This window comes from Perca fluviatilis, chromosome 1 (genome assembly GCF_010015445.1).
Source record: "Perca fluviatilis chromosome 1, GENO_Pfluv_1.0, whole genome shotgun sequence".
Lineage (NCBI taxonomy): Eukaryota > Metazoa > Chordata > Actinopteri > Perciformes > Percidae > Perca > Perca fluviatilis.
Genome location: NC_053112.1, coordinates 18866429 through 18893093, shown reverse-complemented (window position 1 = coordinate 18893093; position 26665 = coordinate 18866429). Strand labels below are relative to the sequence as shown.

Here is a 26665-nt window from a genome sequence, read left to right as displayed (position 1 = left end):
TTTGAACAATGAACGCAACACATAAAATGAAATCTCTTTAAATGAATGAAACTGCTTTAAAAGATCCAGCATGGGAATCTGATAAGCTATATAGATTTCAGATGAACAGTATGCCATGAATTGACGTGGCATCTGATCTTAGAATAGGTATGGACGTTGCATTTGAGCATTTAAGATAATCAGGGTCAAACTAATATATTACGGTCTCCATCATGCCATCAGATCTACAATGGAAAGTATAACTAACATTACAACTTCCTACACATAGGGTTTACAGCTGTATAGGAACAGAGTCAAACTGATTAAAAAAAAATGCCCTTTGCTAACATATAATCAGTTGTCAGTGTGATACACCAAGTTAAAACTAGTAATGAAAAAGCGCTACAAGACATCCAACTTTACTATCTTCAACAATGTTCAGTTTTTGCTTTAACTAATAACTGTGAGGTCCTTTTTGGAGACTCCAGATTGTAGTACTGTTGCATTGTAATGAGCTATACCCCATGGTGGGATTTATCGCAGTTTTATAAGAACTGTATTAGATTTCATTAGCTAGCACAAGGCAAGTGTACCTAACAAACTGCCAATCGAGTGTACAGGGTAGGTCCTTCCAATTAACCTTACATGCTCACTATCAAACCACAACACTGCAGTAAAACCAGAGTTAACATTACTACGAACAGCAGCACACCGAGCTGACATGGGGACTTTAAACTGTGCTGCATGGGTAGTCGATACATTAACGAAAGAAGAGCACACCGGAATTAAGTGTAAATCTTCATGATATTGGTGTTAAACGTTACATGAACAGACGATGTTGAGGCCTTTACCTTCAGACGCTGACAGGGCAGGTGAATTCAGCTTCGGCCGCTTAGAGTTGGGAGGTCCGACGTCCAGCAGGTTATCAGCCATAGCTAGTTGTTCTCTTGTCCGGCTGATTGCTCAAAAGTTGATTATGATGATTATGGCAGGGAAGTTGTTTTTATCAACCCGAACCTTGCCAGTTAACACATTAGCAAACTGGCAGCCCGCTAACGTTAGCTAACTGGCTAATAGCTAGCTAATTGCCTGCTACCAGCTAAGTTAACTGTTAGCGTTAGCTACTCCTTACTGTGAGAGTCCGTGTCTTTCAAAAGAGATGCAATAGCGCCCCGCTTCGCCACCGCCATTCACCCCATGATAATCCAACACCCAACACCCACATTATTATCGTTAAATAACCCAAAATAAAATATTCCCCATGTACAACTCGAACTTCAAAATGACAATCCAGTAAAATCAGGTGGACTGCTGCAGTCAGGGGAAAAGGTCGTAATTTCTAGGTGTTCGAAGTACCCATTTTGCGTGACGTCAAATTTCTTCATGCAAAAATCGCGCGAAGCTCCACAAAAATACGCAATTGCATAAAAATGCTGGATTTTTGCAAATCACCTCGAAAGTCACGATCTGGTCTCCGCTTGCCAACGGTAAACAATACTGCTCCTGAACGGCGTCAGGGGCTGAATCGCCGCACTCTGAAGGGGAAATCAGATATACGGAGCTTTTTTGCCCGACGACCACCGATCCAATTCCCGTTTTTTCGCACGAAATGTCTCCGAGGCGATGTTAAGATTTTGTTTTCAGGTGAAGGACGCTGTCATATCGCGGTAAGGATGCTCGTTTTTCTACGTAAAACCCAGTGTTGGACCGAAATCCTAATTCCGAGCCACGACAAGATGGCGGCTGTTGATTCCTTCGATACAAAAAAGTTTTTTTTTTTCCTTTTCCAGATCGTCTGTGGAGGGGGAGGGGCCGCGCAATCACGCCCTACGTGAGAACGCTGCTGCTGTTGAACGCTGGGGGCGCTACAGCACTGCCAGAGAGACATACAAGCGGTTTAAAAGTCAGTGAGTTCATACATCTATAACTCATTTTTGTGAGTACATTATAGTTAATTTATTTATTTAATTTTAATAGAAAAATAACTTTAGTAATTTAAAAAAATTTAATGTAAAATAGAAATATTCAGAAATAATACATTCATTTCAGTTCTGTGTAGCATGCTATTTTATGAATTAAAGCTACCAAAATTCCTCTAAATTATAACATCAGTTGGCTATTAAATTCAATAAAGTTATGATACCTTTAACAAGTAGAATGCCATAATGGTAGTAGGGCTACCTGTGTTTTTATTTGAAAGGGGAAGAACTTAAAAAGGCATATTATAATCTAGACTTGCATTATGTATTATTTAGTCAGAGGTAAACATTTCACAGGATCTGGGTTTTTAATAATGATGTGATTTTCTGCATCACAAAAGTAAAGCAGAGGTTTGTGCATGTTAGTCCTCCCTGCAGATTAGCACAGAGACAACAAAACTACACAAAAAAGATTAACAATCAGTTGGTGGCCATAAAGTTTGTTGATTTACTTTTTTACATTTTACTCATCTCTTCTGTTGAATTTTTCCCACTTTGTGGCCGGTCTTTAGATGTCTACCCTTACTTTCTTTTGCTTTGCTGCTAAAAGTGAATAATAGATAAATCAAAATCAATTCATTACCCTTTACAGGTTCTGCCAGTGCATATTTTGTGAAATATACTGAAGATACACACTGTATAATCTGCATTTTAGTCATCCGCTGGCTGATCAAAAGAACTTTCACCTTATTGGCAGTGTTGGGACTATCTGAATGCTTTCCTTAAACTTGGCCACATCTATGATTTACACAGCAATTTCAAGACAAAATGGCAACTCAGTCTGATAATCAGGCTAAGGTGCATACATGGTTTGACATGAACTCATCTTCCCTTTATATTTCACAGTGCACTCAATTTTTTTCTGCATGGAGATTTATTTCTCTCATACTGAAATAAAAATAATAAAACACTCACTCAAACAGACACACATTAAATCAATTTGATAGTGTCGCTTTTTCATTGTTTTCTGGCAAAATCTGACACATGCACATGTATAAAAAAATCATATGTGACATAAAATAACTGCATATGTACAAACAGAGTGCTTTGTGCAAATGTGTACAGATTACGATCATGTGTTGATAAATGATACATGGGTAATGTGCACAAAACATACATAATACAACTCTTTCATGAACATAAAACAAATACACAAAGATTTAAAATCAAACAACTCTGTCTAAGTTTTGTCCCAGTGTAATTAAAAACACATACGGGTTGAATTTATACTTTGTAATACAAAGATGTGGAGCTGTCACCATTTAAATTAGTGATTAGGCAATGCTATTTTTCTGTGATGATTTTAATAAGTGCTAATAGAACACTCTTTCCCCTATTTTTCCATCACATAAACAGAATCACACTTCTTCAACAAAAAAGGGATGACTGAATGCTTCTTTAAACTTCTCCTCAATGCACTTGGCTGTTCTTACATGCATTTTTTTTTTTTTTTAACTGGAGCTGTGGACCTCTAAAGACAGGTCTTTTCCTCTGCCAAAACTAAAACAGATCTTGTGGTACACACATCATCTATCAATACACTGTCAGAGAAGAGTAAAATCCAAGTAACCTTAAATGAGCAAAGCTTAGTGATTTAAAGAATCCTGCGTGTTGGCAATACATGCTTAATGTTCAACATAACTGTAGAAAGAATGATATTGAAATTATTATTATTTTTTTAAAGATGATAGCATGGTGCAGAATCAAACTAAAAATGTAGTGTATCTGGCAAAAAAAGAAAACTGCTCATTCATTCCCATGCAAACAAGATCGCGCATACTTCTCCCCCCATGTATCACAGACCACAGAGCCAGCAGTGTTCACTTGAATATTTTATTTATACGTGTGTACAGATGTGCGCTACTGTAGTTGTGGTGTGCCCGTCAACCTGTGGAGCCCCACATCTCATATCTACTATTGATAGTTTCTGTTACTGTGGTGCATGCTGAGGCTACAGCGAGCGACATGGCCAAAAAAATCAATCACCAAGGATTATCTAACAACGTGAGGCAGAAGGGTAATCTGGAAAATGTAGGGGAAAACTTTCCTTGAAAACTGATACCTGATATTCTCATCTGTTTTTACAACGTTGTGTGGTATGGTTTATTAGGTTTTGGCAAACTTGAGCATGTTGAGAATATGCACTACAAGCGTACGAGAGATGTGCCTGTTACAAAATATTTTAAAAGCATATTCCTAAATCAAAATGCACTGGCTGTGTATGTTTGGAGTGCACAATGGTAGAGGTAAACAAAGATGCGTTTTATGCTACAGATGGAGATGGCTACATAGAAAGAGATGGTTCCTTCTTTTTCATATCATCTCTGTAGCTATGTGTGTGGCCATAGCTTCTCTAGGCAAGATTATTTAGCCCAAATGTTGATCAGTCTCTAAAATATGTGGCGGTTTGTATGTGTTTGCCGCATCATTACACAGATTTCAAACTTCAGGGCTTTCTTAAAGAATGCAGCTTTGTGCGTGTAATTCCACTACAGATAAGGCAGCAACAGCAAAATAAACAGTGGCCATGTAGTTGACTGATATTATTTTGCATCATATTACAGTGATCTTTTCTATTTTAATGACTTGGAGTAGAAATTAAATATCTTTCTCTCACACATACACGCAAAGTACAAAGGGGAAACAAGTGCTTTAAAGAGTAAAGATAAAAGCATGAAGTGAATAAGGAACAAAGAGAACTACAGAGGTGCCAGCTATTCAATGAGAACACCACCACCACACTAGTCCAGGCTACCGGTTGATGACAGTATGAAAGAAATGGAAAAGAGCAAAAACAATTGATGGAATTTGTGAAAAATAATCTCAGCAAAACGTGCACAACGAGCATCATTTCTTCAAACATACAGTCATAATCTATAGTCATTATGAAAACAGCATGATAAAAAAACTTTCTGAAAACCAAAATACTCAAAAAATACAGTCATACTTTTTAGGCACCACAAAACAATCAGCTAGTTTAGGTTGCACTGCACCTGTAGATCACTCAATTAAAGTGGCACAATTTATGTATATTGATACAGTAGAGGGCCTTCTCCGTATAAAGGCTGTGACAGGATAAAGTTAAAAGTCCCACCCCTTCAACAGCAAATCACAAAGCTAAAGGCAGACAATACTTAACTATTGAATAAATCTATAATGATGAACTGACCAATGTTTTTCTTTTTTCCGGCGATGAAGGCAACGAATGAAACTACATTTGAGTGCGAGGTTTTAAACTGTTGACTGATGAACTTGATCTGCGCTTTAACACTTTAACCAACAGCAATGTGGACTAACCCCTATCATCTATCAATAACTAAAGACTGATTCTCCCTCACAGTCCCACTTCAAGTGATACTCCACTCAACATCTTTTGAGTATCAAACTCTCACCCCACTGTAGTCTTTAAAGGATAAGTCTGGTGTATTTTTCTTATGGTTAACAAATAGTTATTGTCTGTGTAGTCTGATGTCTTATTCCTCTGTGCCTTAGAGTTATTAAAAACAATAATAGCACATTAATGAGCCACATTGTTACATGCGTTCACATGTTGCTTCATTACAATAAACATGGTCTATGTAGTTTCATTTTGAGTCAATCTCACATACACCGCCCTGCTGCTGTAAATACTCACTAACATACCACATCAGCCACTGAATACAGTCCCCAGCAAATGCACTATTTTCTCTTGTTGATACAAATTTGCTAAAAACTATAGTGCCCAGGGTCACCATGCTGGCCCAGGGATTAAGGGACCTTTGTTGCATGTCATTCTCTCTCTCTCTCTCTCTCTCTCTCTCTCTCTCTCTCTCTTTTTTTTTTTTTTTTTTTTTTTTTTTTTTTTTTTTCCTGTCATTACTTTACTGTGCTATAATGAAAAAAGACATACAATGCCCCCAAACATACTAAATACTTTTGGTCTTTTAATTTGTTTTGTACCAACAAAAATAATTTAATAGAATATCTCTTGGTAAAGGTAGGTGCAACAAGTTTGTCGTTCGCCCTATTTCTCGTTTCTCTCTACGCAGCACAGCGGCTTTCAGTCTAGCCTATGAGTGAGCTCCAATGGAGTGGTTCTGACCAATGAAAAAGCAGAACGGGTCATACTCAAAAGACACCTCTTGAGTGGAGTATCACTTTAAGTATATTTAAAGTGCCTTCCTGCGTTTGTGATCATCTCACTGTTTAAAACCACCTTTTCCTCCATATCTATATTCCCTTTTTAATTTAATGTTGTGCTTTTGATTGTACTTGTGACGGACAAGAACTCAGTTTCAACGTTCTTAAAATCTATTTCACGGTAATAACTACCAAATACAAGTGGTCGACAAAACACTGTGCAAGACCTGTGCTTAAAATGTGCATTTAGCTGCTACACAAACTAAAATGTATGCAGCCTGCTTTGTAGCATGTCCCCTTTTACCGAGACTAGCACAAATTAATACTGTTTTAAGCCCTCATGTCAAAGCAGAATTACAAATTAACACTGCTTTATGTATTCCCTCATTCTTCCCATAGTTCCCTGCTCAGCCCATTATGCTGCACTGGCACTTATATAGAATCTAAAATAATTTTCCCTTAAGTAAGGTCTAGACTTTGATCAAGTTAAAAGAAATGATATGGCACAACAATAATGTTTTTTTTTAAGAAATACTTCCATTGAAAATAAAAAGCATGGAGTAAGAAACCACAGCATGTTCTGTAGTCTAAGATTGTTAAAACTTTGTTCAGTATTCATATTTGTTTGTTCACTGTTCTAGTCCTGAAGGCACTTAATAACAAAAATGAATAAGAAAAAACATCAAGAACAAAACCAACAAAACGTCCTTCCCTCTGAACCCCTTTCAGCCTTCTTCCCTATACACTGCTGTGCTCAACACAGGTCTAACCCACCCCAGCACTCAGGCAACATTATCATGAAAGACAGTAGTAGCCATTTTCATAGCCACTGTAGCCACTGTTTGTGTTGGAGTGAAAAACTCCCTCTTCTTCATCTGCCGAAGCCACTTCACCCACGCCTAAAGGTAGGGACATCCTGCCCTGCACCTGCAATCGGTCCTGGAGAGTCAGCAGCCGGGGGCAGCAGTGGGGCAGAAGACAGGGGAAGAGAATAGGAGGGATCAGAGACGGGCATAAAACTCCTCGTTGAGTATTGTTAGCTCGTTGGCCTCCACCTCTTCATCCTCCTCTTCTTGAAGTGCGAGAGGAGCAGGCTGCACCTGGGAGGGCACTTGTGCTGCACTAGGCTCTTGGCCCAGTTCAGAGTGTGGAGGGAGGTGAAGGTCTATGGCAGGGGACTGCCCAGGGAGGTGTGGAGGGTCCCTATATCCCTCCTCCCTCACCTCTGTGGACTTAGCTTGGACAGGCTCAGGCCCTGCTCTTGAAGGCCTTATAGCGCTCTGTGGTTGTGGAGGGAGTGTGAAAAGAGAGGAGGAAGGAGGAGTGGAAGAAGAGGGGGGGAGAGCTGCTGCATGGGCAACCGATTCTGAAGTATTATTGGCTGCTGATGCCACGGACGAGGGTCCTACCCTGGCGCCCAGCTCTGTTCGGTCTTGATATATACTTTCCCCACTTTTGGGGTACAGAAAGGTCCTCATTTGACCTTTGCCCTTAACATTCACTGTACCTCTATAGTCAAACTCTAAGCCCATGGCACTGAGCACAGCATGGCTCTCCTCGCTCACCTGCACCCGACACTCCACCCCAGTGGAGTCCATGCGGCTGGCAATGTTGACCGTGTCTCCCCAAATGTCATAGAGCAGCTTAGTGGTGCCGATCACCCCCGCCGTCAGCGGCCCGTGGTTAAATCCAATACGGAGCTTGAAACCAAAACCCAGCATGTTCTTGTTAAAGTCATCCAGGACGCCCATCATCTCCAGGGCAAAGTTGAAAAGTGCCCTGAGGTGAGCGTGCAGAGAGTCATCATCATTCTCAGCCAACTCCTGGACGTTCAGTCCGGACGCTGCCATGTAGGTGGCACCGATTGTTTTGATCTTTTCCACACTTTTGAATTCAGGTTTACGAAGGAGCTCGTCAAAGTCTCCAATTAGCTCATTGAGGACACGGTAGCACTCTTTTCCTCCCTCGTAGCTCTCTTCATAGAACTCACTGAAGTTTACAATACTGGCAAAGATCACGCCCACACTGTCGTGATTCTTGGAGTAGCTCTGGGTCACCTTAAGGAAACAATGAAACGAAATTATTTGAACACTACAATGTGTATATATTTAAGATGATTGTTATGATACAATAGTTAAGATTTGTATCTTTCATCTCCTTTATTCACGGAAAAAATAAGAAGAATGTATTTTTTGGAATTCCTTCAAATCGTGTGTTCTGGATTACAAAACTAGTAAAAAAATGTATATCTGTTAAGCATTGTTCTAATAACCTTCATCATTAAGTATTATATTTTAGTTTCAACAACTACAAAAACCTTCAGCTGGTCAGCGACATGGATGGGGATGATGTTGCCCAGTAACCACTCAGCCTGGTCTCGCATCGTCTGGATCTTGGAGCGGTGTTTGTCAGCCTCTACATTGCCATGGTAATGGAGACGGTAGCTGACCTCGAACTCCCGGTTGAGGAACCAGACCAGGAGAAGTAGCAGAAAGAAGGCCAGGACAGCCTCTGGGATCAGAAGGTCAAGAGGTTGCGGGGGAGGTTCAGGGCCAAGAGTGTCTAACGCTGAACCACCATCACTGGATGTGGAGATGTTCAGTCTGAGCGGAGAAAAAAAAAAAAACAGAAGAAGAGTAAGACTGGTTCAAGCTAAACATAGGAATGGCGATCAAAGGCATAGCAGAACAGGACATTGATTAACAGGATTAAGAGGAGAGATGAAATGGAGGCTAGAGAATCCACCACACACTTAAAGGTCCCATGGCATGAAAATGTCACTTTATGAGGTTTTTTAACATTAATATGAGTTCCCCCAGCCTGCCTATGGTCCCCAATTGGCTTGAAATGGCGATAGGTGTAAACCGAGCCCTGAGTATCCTGCTCTGCCTTTGAGAAAATGAAAGCTCAGATGAGCCGTTCTGGAATCTTGCCTTTTATGAGTTCATAACAAGCGAGGTTACCTCCCCTTTCTCAGCTTTGCCCGCCCAGAGAATTTGGCCAACCCATGAGAGAGAGACATCATGGCTTTCAAACGAGAAAAGTGGCAGTTGGTCAAGGCCACACCCCCACCCCCTTCCTCTCTCCTCCTCAATAGCTTCAGACACAGAAATGGCACATCCTAAGGAAAGCTCATTGTGGGACTGGCTCTAGTGGCTGTAATTCTGCACCAAGGCTGACTTTCGGTAAAGAGACTTCAGATACAGTATTAGGGGACCACTAAGGTCTATATAAAAGCATCCAAAGAGCACCATGTCATCGGACCTTTAAAGACTTAAAAAAAAAACAGCTACTGGTGTTTCAACTGGCATTTCGTGGCACAATTTTTTGTCCGATGATAGGGGATATTTCCAGTGCAGCCTTAATAAATTTGTCAGTTCCTCGAAATGAATGAGCTTAGGGTTATTCTTGCAATTTTACTCCAATGTTCAACTTCATCAGGCAGATTCATCCACTTGCCTCAATAAATCACACCCAATACTCATGAGTCATTTCCACCACTAGTGACATTTAGCAGCCATTACCACTGGTGCACAAAGGGAGAGACAGAGGAAGAGAGAGCGGAGGATAGGTGAAAGAAAAGAGCAAAGAGCAGGAAAAGCATGAGACTGAGTAAAAGCCAGAGAGAGCTGTAGTTATGACAAATATAAAAGAGAGCTGTCGCCCATGTTGACCCTTCAAATGTCACTCATACATCAAACTCTGCTGTTTCCACGGAGACACTCACCCATGAACTGGCGAGCTGTTATTACCGGAGCTGAAAGATGACAAGAGTGGTGTCAGTCAGGAGAAAGGGGCCAGTCACGTGCGCACACACACACACATGCAATAACACACACAACACACACACACACACATGAGCGAACATATATAAGATCATTTTAAATCCTCTTTACTTGCTGAGATCAGGTAAATATATAGGTATGTAGTACCAAAACAACTAGCTTAGTTACTGTTTAATGTTTGAGAATAATTACCTATTTGTATAAATAAAACTTGAGGCTATCAAAGACTGAGGTGGTTGAGGATTGTATACAGTAAATATATATACACATATATACATGTTTTATATACACAAAACACAAAGTTGTAAATTAGTGTTTTCACATTGTGGTCCTAATTCCTAGCTTTCACTTACATGATGCTTATAACTTACTACTTTGACCAACAGTGATTTCTTAGATGCACATGCATTTTATACTACTGCACCATGATCAGTGACTGCATAATTCACTTGAATTAAATTAATAGAGCTCAGACTGGATTACAAGTCTTTCAGTTGAAGTTAATGTGAGATGCCACATTAAGTGCATACCGTGGACAGTATAACTATGTATGTCTGTGTATATTTATACAGCACGTGTATCTGTTGACTTGCGTGTGTGTACCGTATATTTGCATTTTGGTATTTGTGTATGCGTGCAAATAACAAATGCTCACCTGTACCTGTGCAAGGGGCTGTACAGAAACAGCAGCAGGGCGACCCCTGTTGCAGTGGCCAGGACTGAGCGCATCCAAAAACTTAGCTGACAGAAGTTACAATACTGGATGATGGCCAGGATGGTGGCACAGCACAAGAACATGGTCACCTGGAGAAAAGGGCTAGTCATTAAAGTGACTTAAGAAAGCAACGGAGGACTATAGTGTGGAAGCAAAACAGAACAAACACAATACAGTTCAGCTTGTGAGGCACCTGTGTGTGTTAAATAGGAGAGTTAATAAATAAATAAATGAAGGGTTGAGTTTATTCCTGATCCAACTGTGGTGTGGTGGTGTAATACTGGTACATTGTTGAAACTTTAGCTGGCATCAACAGTGTTGGTGCTGGATGTGTCTTTACCTGAATGTTTTTTTTTAACCACTTGTGGTTTAGCAAAATGTAGCCTAAAAGTTGTGTTAAAGGATGTTTTTTTTTTGTAAATCAAATTGTTATTGTATTGTACAATATGTTTGAAATAATAGTTGTACTAATGAACAGCCATTTTCCACTGCGGGCGATTGTGCTGCGTTCTGGTTTTGTTCCGTCCTCCACCACGCGCCATACCACACCGGGAGCGTCTCAGAAGCGGAGCGTCTTGCTCCCTGACTCGCAGATTTTATTGTCTCTACAAGTACTTTACAGAACAATCGCATGTTTATTAAGCTAGTATCTACCTTCCACTCCAAGCACTCATGTAATTTAACTCCATGCCTTCTCTTCTCTTGGCGTCGTCCTGTTAAAAAGGATCTGTGATGTCGTATTGTGTTTTTCCACCTCGAAGATTAATCTCTCGTTGTCTGTGGTGTTGGAGAGGAGACGTATACAATATTGGGGTGTGTGTTTTGGTAAATTGACTGGATAGTCTCGCTGTTTCACTGCCTGCCTGGCTGTCTGACCGCCCCGCGGCTCGAGTGAAAATAGACCTGGTGCGTATCTTTAGCGAGCCGCTTCACGCATGCTTCTGGGACACGCCGTGGCGCAGCTGGTAGAATTTCAAGCATTGACTTGAATGGCAGCGATTGTTCGCGGAGCACGCCACGCGCCCGGAATGCAGCGCAGACGCATCCGGTGGAAATTGTCGGCAAGATAATCTCCAATTAGTTCTTTTTCTAAAATACCACGTTTGCTTTTTTTTGTAAGATCATTTTTTGGGGCTTTTCCACCTTTCTTTGATACGACAGCTAGGTAAGAAAGGGGAGAAAGGAAATCGTAACAGGTTGGATTCAAACCCTGGACCTCTGCATCAAGGCATAAACTTCTCAGTATATGTGTGCCTACTCTATGCACTGACCCAACCCGGCCACACTATACCACGTTTTGCTTTTGTCTTTTCTCTACATGTATTGTGAAATCAAATATAAACTAAGTCAGAGCATATTGTATTGCAAATAATAGTTTTGAAAGATTTTTTCAAGGTCAGAAAAGGGGAAGAAGAACATATTTTCATATCAAATCAGCATGTTATACCAGAAATTCTGGTATAACATGCTGATTTGATATTAATAAATATCCATGGATCTATTCAAGCAAACACACATAGAGACAGCAGTAGTAGTAGTATGTTGGTCTATATCTACGACGTTTCATTTACGGGATACAGTAGTTCCGGTGCCGCTGGAGGTTTCCGCTGGATGTCCCTCACCTCGCGATTTCTTTGTGTTGGCATTCTAAACTCCGGTCGATTCTGGAAAAAATCCTCCGAGCCAGAACCAACAATCAAATTATACTTATCTTTTTTTTAAGGAAAATCCTTATCACACACTCAACAGCCATTTCATTTCCAGAACTTGCCTCCCTAAGTACACATCTTCCACCAAAAAAAACTCATTCCCGAGGCTATTTTGCAGCGGCACCGTACCTGCGTCCGCCGCTTAGAATCACCCATGACGATTGTGATTGGTTTAAAGAAATGCCAATAAACCAGAGCACGTTTTTCCTCCCATCCCGGAATGCTGCGCGGACTAGCCAGACCCTCCTCCGCAGCGCTGTGGAGGAATGTCTGGCAATGGGAGACTAGTATTTTGGTGACATTCACAGGTTGTTAATGATTACATTGACAGGATAACATCTTTTTTTTTTCCTACACCCCCTCCCCCACAAACACTGTATATCTTCAAAGGCATGAAGGTCCAGAAAACTGTGTGTCTAATTAACAACCCTCCCTGAGACTACGGCTTTGATCTGCATGCCCCGAAGAGATGTAGCGAGTGGAAGGAAAGACAGAGCAGGGTGAGGAGAGAAATGGATAGAGAAATGGGGTGTTGAAAATCCTTGAAAAACAAGATATCAAAATGCAAAACATCTTGCAAGCAGCCGTTGGCTCAAAGCTGGAAAGAGAGAGCTGGATTTGGCCTAGACTCAAAACAGCACAAAAAAACCGCTGCAAAGTATGGCAGCTCTCAACCTTCTCACATGGACTCAGAGAAGAAGAAATGTCTGGCGCATTTCTGGTGCCAAAGTCCACAGGCGAAGCCACCTGAAGTTTTCCTTTCACAGTTTTCAAACCGCCCGGATCCTCTCTGATTATTATGGCTTAGAGATATCAGTGAGGGCAAACCAATGTAGCTTAAAAATCGCTCGCCGCAATCGTGACCGCAGTAGCCCTTGTAACAGCCGAGGCAGAGTAGCACTGACAGTAGCAGTATAATCAGCTGCAGTGCGCATGCTAATGGTGGCAGTGATTGCAGCCTGAGTAATATTGCTGGCAGAAGCGGGAGCAGCAATATTGGTAAATAGAAGTAAAAAGCAGTGACAGATGTAGCGCAGCACCAGTAGTGCTGTGAGTGCCCACTTACGGGACAGTGTATTTTCTTCACACACACAGTCGTTTCCCAGTTTTTTTTCTACCGATCCACCAACAGACATGTTTACCTGGAGGGGCAATTGGACGCTGCAGGTGAGGTGGGACAAGACAGAAATGGCAGGGAGGGAGACTAACACAGCCCCAATCACGTGACGGGGGACCCATCCAGAGACCACTAGGAGCAGGGAGCGGGTACAGTTCATCACCTCCTCCAAATAGAAGGCCATTCTGCAGGAGAGGAGAGGAGAGGAGAGGACAGGTTGTTAGGAGGAGACGTTTCCAGCAGCACAGCTCCAAAGAAAATCAGTTCATTCTAAATTACAATGAAATCAGCATAAAAAAAAAACATGACCGAACAAAATCCAAACGGAAAAAAGAAATACTCTCCCCGTATTACTCTCTCTCTCTCTCTCTCTCCATCGTCAGGGAAAAACTGAAGCAGACTTTCATCACTCATTATTAAGACACATTAATAAAACACAACTGTGCTGTCCAAGTCCCAGCTAAAATATGAAGATGTATTGCCCATTTTCACATTGGCATTTACTCAAAATAAATTAATTTCCATATGTTCTCCACAGAGCTGCATCCATACACCCCCCCCAAAAAAAAAACACACCACAAGATACATAAAACACATCTTAAGCACTTTAAAGACTGGAAACTCCAAGTAGACAGGTGTGTTTTGGTTTGGAACTCTACCCGGTACCAGGATGTCATTGTGCCAATTTCTGAGCCAATACTGGTCCCTCACAAAACAATTAACATGAGCCAGACATATCTGACCTGGGAAGTTAATCCATTGTGGTGTGGGAGCCAACCACCACAGAAAAGCATTTGTTTTAGTTTCAGGGGAGAGTTGTGGTGCTGTGGGACGGTCTATCGGTGGTTTTTAACCACTGAGGCCCAAGAGATGCAGGCTTTTAATCCAAGAAAGCACTACAGCAGTCAATTGGTAAACAAACACTTAGATATTATAGGGCCCTGATGGCACAGCACTGACAACAACAGCCTAAATTACATTTCAGAGGCTTTTCCATCCTGCCAGGAAAAAAAAAATATCTGAGGAAAACACAGACTCCTTGTCATTTTGTATTACAAAAATGGTCAAGCTCTGGGGCCATGAATGTATTATCTTATGTAATGTGTTTTCATTGTTCTTAAACACACAGCCTCCTTACCGTATGGACAGTACCAGGGAGGCCAGCTCCAACAGGCCCGCCAGGGGAGCGAGGGCCAGGGCAGCAGGAGCTGGAGGGCCCACGGTTCCCGGGCTCACCAGAGGTGGAAGGAAGCAGGCCAGTGTCAGGGCCAAGAAGACAAAACAGCTGAGGAGAACATCCAGGAAGGAGCTGAAGGTGGAGCTCGCAAATGTCTGCACTTGCACCTGGTTCTTCACCTGGAGGGGAACAGTGATGTGAAACTAAAGCTCGTTTTACAGTTGTGCGGAGGCTCCACGCAGAGCTTTCGCCGTAGCCTACGTAAGTGGCCTGATGTTTATACTTGTGCGTCGAGCCGGCGTGTGTGTGTGTGTGGGAGTGGGTGATAGAGCGAGGGAGAAGTGAGAGAGTGACGGCGTTTAGCTTCGGAGCGAATACCGACTCTAGAGTCCTAGTGAGAGAAACAAAGTGTCTCCCCTGTGTTTTCTGATCACGGTGGGAAATCTGTAGCAGGAAAAGTGAACCCTCTCCTTGATTTCACGTTGTTTAGGGAGAAGGAGAACCAGGAAATGAGTCAGGGGAAATGCAACGCTACCAAGCAATGGCCGAGTGACGCTGCAACGTGTAGTTACATTTTTTCGAGAGGTGCACGTCAGGCTACAGCGTAGGGTCCGGCATAGACGCAGAGGGGTCTGCGGGGGTACGCCGTCGATTCTACACACAACCATAAAACGGCCTTAAGAAGAAGCAGTGGCTCAAATATTTTAGAGAAATCATGCCTGCACCTTACACTGCGCATACACAGGTTTTGTACCATTATTTGAGTGTCTACTTAAGAGATAACTGCTTAATTTAAAAACTGATTTCATTGCTTAAATACTGAATATTATAAATGTCCAATGCCTACACTATAAACCCTTGTGTGTATACTGCTTTTGAAAGAGTAAAATATTACATTAAGTTATAATGCTACCATAGTAAAGAAGTGATGAAAGGTGGCTGTGACCATCTTGTCGAGTAAACATAAGTAAAACAAACCATTTATCAAATATAACCTGAAATACATAATTAGGCAAATCCACAGTGAAAGCTATCTTCTAAACTACAACACAAATAAAAAGAAAAGAAAAGAAATTCAAATATAACCAGAAATTTTGAAACAAATGCAAAGCTACTCATTATCAAGAGTTTTCATTTCACAGCTTAGCCAGAAAGCCACAGCCAGAACAAGTACAAAGACTAATAATCAATGAGTATCACTGTAGATTTGCATGAAGTTAACTTAGAGGTTGAATGTCAGTGTGTAAGCTCTGTAGTAACACTGGTGTAACAGCAGGGGGCTGCAAGGCTGAGAGGTCAATGCAGGCCAAGTGGAACTAGTCCTGTGTGTGTGTGTGTGTGTGTGTGTGTGTGTGTGTGTGTGTGTGTGTGTGTGTGTGTGTGTGTGTGTGTGTGTGTGTGTGTGTGTGTGTGTGTGTGTGTGACAGATTGAGTGATTTTGTTATTGCGTAACCAGCAATGTTTCTCTGCCAAGATGGAAGTATTATATAGTATAGTATATAACAATGTGGTAACAATGAAGGGAGGGCAGGTGTCACAATGGGATGCAAAAATTTTGCCATCATGTTTTGGGATATTGGGACTAAGGTTTACACACATTCAGTAATGAGATACTAGTCACTTGTTTACATACTGCAAAAAGGTACAGGCATCAAACTTTAGTATTTTTTTGGTACTGGTCAAAATCTGTCCGTAGCGCAGACTATCGACATTTCAAAGTTGTCTTGTTTACTTATTCTTTGATTTGATGTTTCTGGAGTTTAATTACCATTTTGCCAGTTTAGAAAGTTCTGGAGCTTTTGATCATTTCACAGTATCTTCATCAGCAAACTGTTCACCCAATTGCAGATGTTCAAATCTCTTTATTTTCTTTGAGCACTTAAGTCCTTTGCTGTGTGCTTGTGCGTGCATGCGTGCGTGCGTGTGTGCGTACGTGCGTGCGTGTGTGTGTGTGTACCTCCTCCTTGTAGCTGCTGCGAAAAACCCTTTCCAGAGGTCTCTCTAGGAAATTGAGGCTGATCTTGTTGATGGGTGGCTTGAAAAAGTAGTCCTTCATCAGACTGTGAACCACAGAGAAACCAAACCAAATATATCAAGTCATATGTTTTTCCTTCGAAAATCTAATATTTCTGAAAAAAACTAAACCTTCGATAACAAAACACACCAAAATTGCCAATGTATTTACTTCTGAATTTCGTTTTCCCATCTACTCTACTTTGAGTTGATGTTAACATTTTGCAGACTGAATCCTCTCCATCAGGGAATTTTCAACCATTTTGTGTCTTGTGTACCTTGTTTTTAAGACGTTTTTAACCCTGCGTTGCCTGTCTGTATGGGCAGATCTGAACACAGCAATCGTATTCTGGTGCAGCCTATTCTATGGCCTCTGAATGTAGATTTATCAACTTATGTTATGACAATAACTGTGGCAAACATTCTACTTTTAAGAGCATACTGGGGCCTTTCTACTGTATGTGGAGTTTGCGTGGTTGTCACTGTGTTCATGTGTGTTTCCTGACACACTCTGAAGACATGTAACATGCTATGTTTTATCCTTGTGATAGACTGGCAACTGGTGTCAGTAGATACATATCTTAAAAGGATGACAATTATGTAAAGAGGTTTATAGTCATATAATTAATGCTTACTTATTTAGAAAGTTAAAATATATAAACATGAGATCTTATTCATGAACAAATGGATTCCTTTACTGCTACTCACTCTATCACACTATCAGTTCATAAATTCTACCTTCATCCTCTTACCTGTCCTCCCTGATAACATCCACAAAGTGGACGTCGCTCTTTTCTCTGAAGTTTTTGGCACGCAGCTGGATCAGGGCGGAGTGGTCCATTCCCGTGCCTGATGCCCCTGTGCCTCCAGCCATGCCAAGACTGGTGCCGGTCCCCGTGCTAGTGCTAGTCTTCTTCTCTTTCTCCTGGAGCATGTCGCACAGGGAGCTCTGGCTGGCTCGCACCGGGTCCTCCAGCGGGGGACTCAGGAGACCGTTGGCTGCTCTGGGGCTGTGACCTGGGATGAACTGGATCGGGAGGAAAAGGTGAAGAAGACAAAGAAGAAGAGAGGGACAAGATTCAGAAGAACAAAGAAAAAGGTCACAAAGAGAGGGGGAAAAAAGAGCATGATTGTGTGAAATGCTTAAAGGGGAGCTTGACAAATGTACTTTATCAACAGCTTGCTCTAAACTCTAAAACAGACCTTGAATTGTGAAGGAAAGTATTGACATAATTGTAGTTTTCCGACAGACACGCTGTACAGCAGGTTAATGTGTGTGTGTGGCTGAGTGTCAACTGCTACTAGACAAAAGCTGCCACTGCATAACAGCCCTAATCCTTCACTACTGAGTTTGTGCAGTCAAAGTCGTTGAAACACACTGGTCTCTTAAGTGTGTGTGTGTGTGTGTGTGTGTGTGTGTGTGTGTGTGTGTGTGTGTGTGTGTGTGTGTGTGTGTGTGTGTGTGTGTGTGTGTGTGCGTCGTGCGTGCGTGCGTGCGTGCGTGCGTGCGTGCGTGCGTGCCACACTGCTGGTCTTGTGCTCCTCCTGGCAGCCGTTCAGCACGGCCACATCATCACCCTGCTCTGTCCCCGGAGACAAGACCACACTACGGGACACACAGGGAGGCTAGAGAGACAAAAGGACAGTGGAGAGGTTGACAAATTATAACATACCACACAGAAGCAATTTGAGATACACTTAGATAGGAGTTAGTTTGAGTGTGGCCACTGTGGCCACTGTGATATTGTTTCCTCATAGTAAGTAAGACTCATTCACTGTAAATTATTATTAATCAGATTTTTTAGCCGAAATACCTTGGTGTGTAGTCATGCAAAAGGTGCAAACAGAAAAAAGTGAACACTAATTTAAAATATATAGCTGTGTTTTCAGCCACAAAGTGTGAAATAATGCAACAGTTATCTTTTTTTGGGGGGGAAATGGAAACCATCACAGAATTAACAGTAGAGGTAGCCATCTCTTAAGTTCCACCCTCAACTTTTAGTTTTTTTTCTGACTTACCCTGATCCTGTCTGGAGGTTGGTGAGGCAGTAGGGGCTCAGCAGCCTGTGCTCCCCCTGGGATGAGGTCCGGTGTGCGGGGCTGAGGACAGGAGGACAGGCTGACCCCAACAAAATCTCCGCCTGGCAGTCCCACCTGAGAACAGCCACATTGCACATCAAGCTCCAACTTCCTCCCTGAGATCAGGTAGGTTTTCAGCCCTGAGGAAAAGCACAAACAAACAAAAATACACCCTGTTTAGAACTTTATGATCAATGATCATGATTTTCATAATTTTCTTGGTTTGACTTTAAGTGATGGTGGGAAAAAAGAAAAGAACTGCAGCACACAAAAAATTTCCTAAAAGTCATATGTTCCTAAAAAGCATCATTATTGATGGTAACACGGAGAACGCAATGCTTTTAACAACACAAGAGGCTGGACCACCACAAAGTAATGGGTAATGTGTCTATACCAAACATTTCCTGGGTAACAAATCCTGTAATGTGAGGATTGCTCCATGTTACATCTGCATAAACTAATCCGATGCTGAAACAACAAGTCAATCTACAGGACAATTGATTGTGTGATTGTAATTTTGTTACGTTATTTAAGTAAATTATGAAGTACAAATACCTAACATGCTGGTTATAGTTTCAAAGATGCTAACATTAGCTCGTTTCTTTATTTTATATCATTATGAAATAAACACTGTTGGATGTTGATGTGACTAAAATCTTACAGCAACACAGTGCCACTCATAACTTCTGAGTTACAGGCATTCGTGATTTTTTGAGAAAAGATTTTTCACTTGTGAAAAATAGTGGCTAGTTGCAGACATGCCCTCATCAGCCAATCATCAGCTGATGTACACATACTGACAAGCAAGTGGTAATGCAATACTGTGTGTTTCACCAACTATGTTTGCACGTCAGGCCAAAGCTCTGGCCATGTTCACACTAGTGTAGGGCCAACAAGGAAATCTACAAACAGTGGATTAGCGTGGTGGCCCACAGCCACCTGCTATCAGCCTGTCCAAACACACAGAAACTTGGCTAGCTGGCCTCTTTGTTCAAATAGCTAAAGGTGCTAACCATGTTAGCACATGATGACTGGAGGAGCAACTGTAGGACATAAATTAACCTTGTACTTTCTTTTTGTCCTTTAAAATAGTTGATGGTGCCCCTCTCTAAAGAACATCTAACTTTGCATTATTAGGGGCTGGTATGTACTGGTATGTGTTGAAGGGGAGTGCAAGGGGGGTGTCCGGCCGATTGTGGTGGGCTGGTCTGGGTCTCAAAAGTCCAGGGCTGATGTTTTACCCCAGTCCAGCCCTGGATTAAGATATAATAAGAACTTGCCTTAAAAAAAGTCAAATTGATCATTACTGGCAGAACTAAAGCTACAATCATTTCTATGATTTGGTGTATGACTGTTTGACGGATACAGGGCTAATCTGCCGTAAAATGCAAAAACAAAAAGATACACCAGAGTTTAAGGTTACCACTGCGCGGAACCAAGGAGCGTGACTGAGTTCCACCACAGCTTTCTGTTCTGCTTCCATGTCTGCATAAATAAAATTAGTTATGAATACATTTCTAACAATGAACTTATCTTGGGAGTCTGGAAGCACTGTGTCTCTTGTTCCGTGCCCTGGGACAGTGTCTACTTGGCAGACGTTCTCAGCCTGTAGGCCAACAGCTCTAACTCTGGGTTTGAGTCCTTTGCCAAGCAGGCAACAAAGGCCATTTATGAGATCTCGACCCACACACATGCACGTGCACACACAAAGGTTCACTGCTGTTGTCTGGCGTCCATTAGCTCAGAAGCAAGAGTTGGGTACCCTCAAATTGTCTTAAAATACAAAGTCAGTACATGTTATAACATATGAAGTAAATAAGCTTTTCTTGTAATGTTTGTCTTGTTGGAAACTTTGAAAATTAGTGTTCCATAGGGCTTTTCCACAACCAAGATTTTGACTTGTCAGATTAAGAAAAGCACAGGTGGTAGTAATGACAATAAAGATGGCTCTGTTCTATTCAAGTGTCCGAGTAAGCCACGGCAGTGTGACAGTGATCCAGCATTAACAATACCAGGACCCTGAAACTGACGCAGCTAAATGGAATTCAGACATCATTCATTTTATTAATTACACATGTGCATTTCCTATAGTGACAAAAAAGGCCCATTAGGAGGATATTAAAGTTTACACAAAAGTAAAACCTCCCACAGGAGCAAAGGTACAAAATCTATGAAGCCCAGGCCACTGACAACAATTAACGTAAAGAGTCCTTAGTGAATACAAAACTCACTCTCAGTCATCTGCACAGCCAGCACCTTCTATCATAACATACAAATCTTACAGTTTGCAGTTGGCTGCGATCGGCTGCTAAAGTGACAGAAGAACCTCAAATGATGTACTGTACTGAATTAAAAAAAACTTTATTCAGTAATGTTTTAAGACGTAGAGGCGTACAATGACTACAGACACTCATTACAGCAAAAATGCTTATGAGTTAGAGAGTACTTTGAAGATCACTGAGTTTAGCATGCCTCGCATAACCCACATTCCTTGTCTACTTCCATTTCAGCTTTCTAACTTTATCAACAGGTTACTCTAAACATTAAAGCAGACATTGACTTGTGAAGGAAAGGATTGACATAATAGACACTGAAAAATTTTAGTTTTCCGACTGACACTGCACCGACTGACACTACACTGCACAGCAGGTTAATGTGTGTGTGCCAGCTACTTTCTAGACAATAAAGTGCCACTGCATAACAGAGCTAATCCTTCACTACTGAGTTTGTGCAGCCAAAGTCATTGAAACACACTAGTCTTGTGTGTGTGTGTGTGTGTGTGTGTGTGTGTGTGTGTGTGTGTGTGTGTGTGTGTGCGTGTGTGCGTACGTGCGTGTCTGTGTGTATTGATCTCTTCTAGGCACTGTAAAGGCAGCACTCTGTGAAAGAAACTGACACCAGTACTCTAAAGTCTCAATGCAGCTCAATGGTTTTTATTGATTTATTCATACCAGCTGGCTTGAGCAGCGAGGGTTCAGTTGAGGACTGCTACTACAACAACTAGAATTCACACACACACACACACACACACACACACACACACACACACACACACACACACACACACACACACACACACACACACACACACACACACACACACACACACACACACACACAACCAGAAAAAGAAATGCCCATACAGTATGTACACCTATTAAAATCTTATCTGGCAGACTTGTGGAGCCAACACAACCTAAACTACGTGTGACAACATGAGAAATTACATGGAAATGGAAAATTACTGACTTAGGTGTGATTTTTTTTCCCAGAGTAAGCCAGTGGTTTTCTTATACATTTTTTATACTGTTACACTCTATACATAAATTGCTGCCACAGAAAGTGCTGTGGTGGGCACTTTATTTTTGCCGTTGTTAGGCAAATATTCCATAGTCATCTTTCAGCCAATTGTAATTCAAGTGGTCTGAGAGAAAACTGGACTTCTGCACCTAATCTTGGCTTCAGAAAATCTAGCCGTCACGGGAGACTTTGGTCAATCATAGGTCATTTCAGAGAATAAGAGCGTTCTTATTGGCTGTTCTGTGCATGCATTGCCTGTGCAACAAAGAGGGGAGAGGGAGAGCTGCAGGAAGAGGTCTCATTCTAATTCAAATTCTGGCGTTTTTTTTGCATTCTACCCACTGCAGCTTTAAATGACTGAAAACAGTAGATCTCCTTTAACGCTGATGTGAACGAGAATAAGAGAATAATATTTTAAATGTGCAAGTTAAGAGCTAATTCATTTTTAATGACAGGTTATTTCAACTGGTTCGGAGCCACTATGAGGGATCAAATTGAATCGGAAGCGGCGGCACAGTTTGATCACTTGATTCTAAGGTTGGTTCCATTCAAGTCTAATTTCTTTACGGTCTGTTGGGGCACAGGTCCAGTTGTTTTTTGGGTCAAGATACAAATTCTATTCCACATTTACTGAACACAGAGACACCTGTAGATGTACACACTCACCACACACACACACACACACACACACACACACACACACACACACACACACACACACACACACACACACACACACACACACACACACACACACACACTCTGTGTGGGAAAGGTCTTAAGGCTGATTTAATTTGTGCTAATCAATACAATGAGCTCAGTCCAGAATCGCCCACATGTGTTAAATTGGTTGATATCTGGTGCCTGCGAAGAACTTCGCAAATTACACACATCATTTTCATACTAATGAGACAATTCAGTGAGCCCCATGTCAAAGTATCTACATTCACATTTGCATTTGTTATCATCATTAGTTAATTAGTCATTTAATTTGTCACCCAGGCATCAATAAGTAGCCTGGTCATACCAGACTCTGGTACATTTCATTTGTACAGAGAGTCTGGCCACTCTCCATTGACAAGTGTTAACTTCCTTGAAGACGGGTACTCTGTTGAAGTTTAAAACTATTGGATCTGCCCAGAGCCACTCTGGATCTGCCATAACCAATCGCTAACGTTTGGTTGTGACGTCGGCTTAACATCGCTAGCGTTCGTGTTCGCCTTAGCTAACTCCTTCACCACTGACGGAGCGAGCTGGAAAATCAAACTTGTCCCGAACCGCGTGGGGCGGAGGGCCACAACATTATGGCCACCAACAAAACTCAGCAAAGATTGTTCTTGCTCAGGCTTTAACTTCTGGATATTCGGCAGCGTTGCCACAACGGACCGAATGGCTTTGCTCGCATCTTTCTCCGCCGCCATTACGGAACTACAACTCAAACTAGCGCACGACCTCAACGTCATCGTTCTCAACCACTCCCTCTGTTCGCTGATTGGACCGGTAAAGATTTGGCCGGAGAAAACCCAAGTATACAACGCAAACCCACTGAAGGAAAATGAAAATTGAGCGGAAGTGCGTAGGAGGGCAGGGCGGAGCCAGGCTAATCAATAAGTGCATTAGTCAACAACTACAGTAATCTGTAGAATATTTAAAAAATAAGTGTGTCCATTGTTAATGTCTCTATTTATTGTGTTTATTTGAAAAGTTGCATACACTTCCAAGTGCACAACAACTGTACAATGTCGAGATTAATTTGGTTGTTCATGTGTGTGGGTAGGTATGTAGAGTGCACATACAACCCACACCATCAAAGTGGACATAGCCCTTTATACACAATGAATGCACCATTTCCTGGAAATATGCAGCATCTGCCTGTCTGAGACATATTGGATGGTGATATATCCGAATGAACACACATACACACATACACACACACACACACACACACACACACACACACACACACACACACACCTTTACCGCAAATATTACTCATCCAAGGTAGTGCACTGCAATGTGATCCCCTTTGCCCCACATATTCTCCTTTATTGAAATCACCAACATCATGCAAACACATACACATACACAGCACATGCACTAGTCACTTCCACAAGTCCAAATGTAAAGGGTTTATACACGACATGTGAATGAATGAATGAATGAATAGAAGGATGAATGGAGAGGAAGCGTAGTTGAGTCGTTACATTCCACATGTACACCCGAAGACCAGACACACCATAGACACACACACACATCAGAAATTGACTCTCCTATGAACACACTCCTAACTCACTACCACAGCCATGCATACAGATTCAAACACATTGCACTACTGAAACATCTGGTAAACTAATCAAACTACAGAAAATTATCCTTAACCAATTTTGATAATTATTGACCATAAACATTTAAATCATTTCCCGAGTCGTCTCTTTGTTGCTTGCAGCTTCTCAAATGCATGGATTTGCTGCTTTCCTCTAGCCTATATCATATTATTGTAAAAAGTATCTAAAGATGGGAGACTGTGATGGGTCTGTGATGGGTCAAACACCAACCTCAATATTCTGGGGGGTTGGGACTCAAAAAGGTTAAGAACCACTGCTCTAAAAATCTTGTGTGCAAACTCACACATTTTTAAATTAAAAAAACGCACGCACGCACGCACACACACACACACATACACACACACACGCCCCAGGTTCAGCTCAGCAGTTCCCCTGTGAGAGTGTCTGGGTGAATATTTTAGACTAAAGCAATCAGACAATCCCCACAGGGCTGTCCCAATCCGGACTCTGCACTTCCTGACAAATAACCTTTGACCTTATGGCGGCTTCCAAGCACATGATCACAACCTTGCATAGTAAACCCAAAGGTTGCCAGCTCCCCTCTGGTCCCACACACATAAAGGTGAAAATGTGTGTGAAATTGAGAGACAGAGAGACAAAGAGAGACACTTAACACACATTTACTTAAACTAATAAAACATCAAAGTGACTTAAGTCAACCTCAAAACTGGAAAAGGAAGGCAGTGGCTTAACTTCCCCTTAGCGTTTTGAGCTTCATCTAACCTCTCTCATTCTTCACTTTCATCTTGCTGCTTGGAACAGTCAGACAATAAACAACTCCTGCACTAAAAAAAATAGACTTTAACTTGTCTTCCTTTTTCGCAGACTTGGCCTTCCCACTGTCCAACTTCTACTCAACTATCTCTCGATCTATTCCTCTTTTGTTTTGCCAAACCTTAGATCTCAGGCAGCTTCTTGCTACCTATCTTTATATCTAGCTAGTCTGTCTTATCTCTGTTGTCACATTCTCATTTTTCAGCCATCTTCCTTTCACTTAAACCTTCTCTCACCGGCCTCTTTTTTTTCTACCCCCCCCCCACCCCTCCTCCTCCTCCTCCCTCCAGTTTTCTCCCTGGTCAGTGGCGGGTCTTGAGAACATGCCTAGTGCAATTGCAGATGCTTCCATATTTGGACACGCTGATGGAACCGAGGGATGAGGCTCTCGCACGATCCTCCTTCAAATACGCTCCCATTCCTCCCTCCAATCTATGCATCCCTCCTCCCTTCCCTCTTTTGGGCAATCATTTTAGTCCAGGGAGTTCCTCACTCGCTCCCTCTTCTTCCTCCCTTTCGTTTTTTCTCTTTTCTCTTTATCTCTTTTTTGAAAACCATACTTTGGGGATTTAATAAATCCTCTGTTGGCAGCCTAAGGGGTTCAGACTTCCTAGACCTTTGTCACATCATCCCTGGGGTAGAGTAGGGTATCCAGAACTTGCTCTAACTGGAACCGGTTACAAAAGACTAAGAGTCTAGCCTGACAAGCCAGACCCACATCAAGATGTTGGGTCTGGGAACTTACCATTGGCAGGGCTCAATCCGAGGGGCGGGATAAACGGTTGTCTTTCAAATTCCCTCTGCACGCAAAAGGATAGCGCTACAACCAACCAGAGCAACGCTAGTTGATAGATTAAACATTTGCCATATCTGGTCGGCAAAACTCCGAACACATCTTCCTTTTTTAAGAATGACTACAGTGCCGTTCTTTGTTCTTTTCTCAAAGAAAAGCTTAACTCCAAGTCTTCCAGAGTCGTGGCTAAAGCCGATTCGAAAGACCGCTGTTCGCCAGCAGCGACAGCGGCAGCCATCTTCTTTGTTTTCAAGTAACATTGAATTCACGCGGAACCATCGCAACTCCGCCGTCATTATGTTAAGCCCGCCCACTGACTCTATACACAATGTGATTGGACCGGCTAGAGTTTGGCTTTTCCAACTCAAAAGCCAACGGAGAGTTGCTAGACCCCCTGGCTGCAAATTACATTAGCTGCCGATAGGGTGCGTCTAGATTTCTAGGCTACAAAGAGTCTGGGCAATAGATATATCCATTTTAGTGTTTTTTCTAAAAAACCAGTCTGGAACGCAATAATCAATATCACTTACAGATTTCTCAAGTTTGTTTTTGTTCTCAAAAGACAACAATTGGAACGAGGATTCAAAAATAGATTGATAAGCTGCATTGGAATCAGAATGGACAAAATTTCAATGATACCCAAACCATAGTCACCCCCCTCTCTCCCTGTTGTTTTTTTACTAACATTACATCTGACTAATAAAGGCAAAATTGTGTGTGTGTGTGTGTGTGTGTGTGTGTGTGTGTGTGTGTGTGTGTGTGTGTGTGTGTGTGTGTGTGT

At 41.9% G+C, this 26665-nt stretch overlaps 2 protein-coding genes across 3 annotated transcripts in view; both read right to left on the bottom strand.

Annotated features, from left to right (window-relative positions):
- crebbpa (CREB binding protein a) overlaps nucleotides 1–1752 on the bottom strand; it is a 62482-nt gene extending 60730 nt beyond the window's left edge. Inside the window, exon 1 of the mRNA XM_039796625.1 lies at nucleotides 831–1752. Coding sequence (XP_039652559.1) covers nucleotides 831–912 — 82 coding nt within the window. The 5' untranslated portion in view covers nucleotides 913–1752. The remainder of the gene's footprint in view (nucleotides 1–830) is intronic.
- A 4057-nt stretch (nucleotides 1753–5809) lies between these two features.
- adcy9 (adenylate cyclase 9) overlaps nucleotides 5810–26665 on the bottom strand; it is a 34015-nt gene continuing 13159 nt past the window's right edge. The window contains exons 2-11 of one of the 2 annotated variants that reach the window (XM_039790917.1): nucleotides 18613–18812; nucleotides 18117–18219; nucleotides 17346–17625; nucleotides 16538–16640; nucleotides 14542–14759; nucleotides 13429–13588; nucleotides 10518–10666; nucleotides 9805–9834; nucleotides 8395–8680; nucleotides 5810–8134 (exon numbers count right to left, since the gene is read on the bottom strand). In XM_039790917.1, coding sequence (XP_039646851.1) covers nucleotides 7079–8134; nucleotides 8395–8680; nucleotides 9805–9834; nucleotides 10518–10666; nucleotides 13429–13588; nucleotides 14542–14759; nucleotides 16538–16640; nucleotides 17346–17625; nucleotides 18117–18219; nucleotides 18613–18812 — 2585 coding nt within the window. In that variant the 3' untranslated portion in view covers nucleotides 5810–7078. The remainder of the gene's footprint in view (nucleotides 8135–8394; nucleotides 8681–9804; nucleotides 9835–10517; nucleotides 10667–13428; nucleotides 13589–14541; nucleotides 14760–16537; nucleotides 16641–17345; nucleotides 17626–18116; nucleotides 18220–18612; nucleotides 18813–26665) is intronic. The other variant, XM_039790979.1, reaches the window with a different exon arrangement.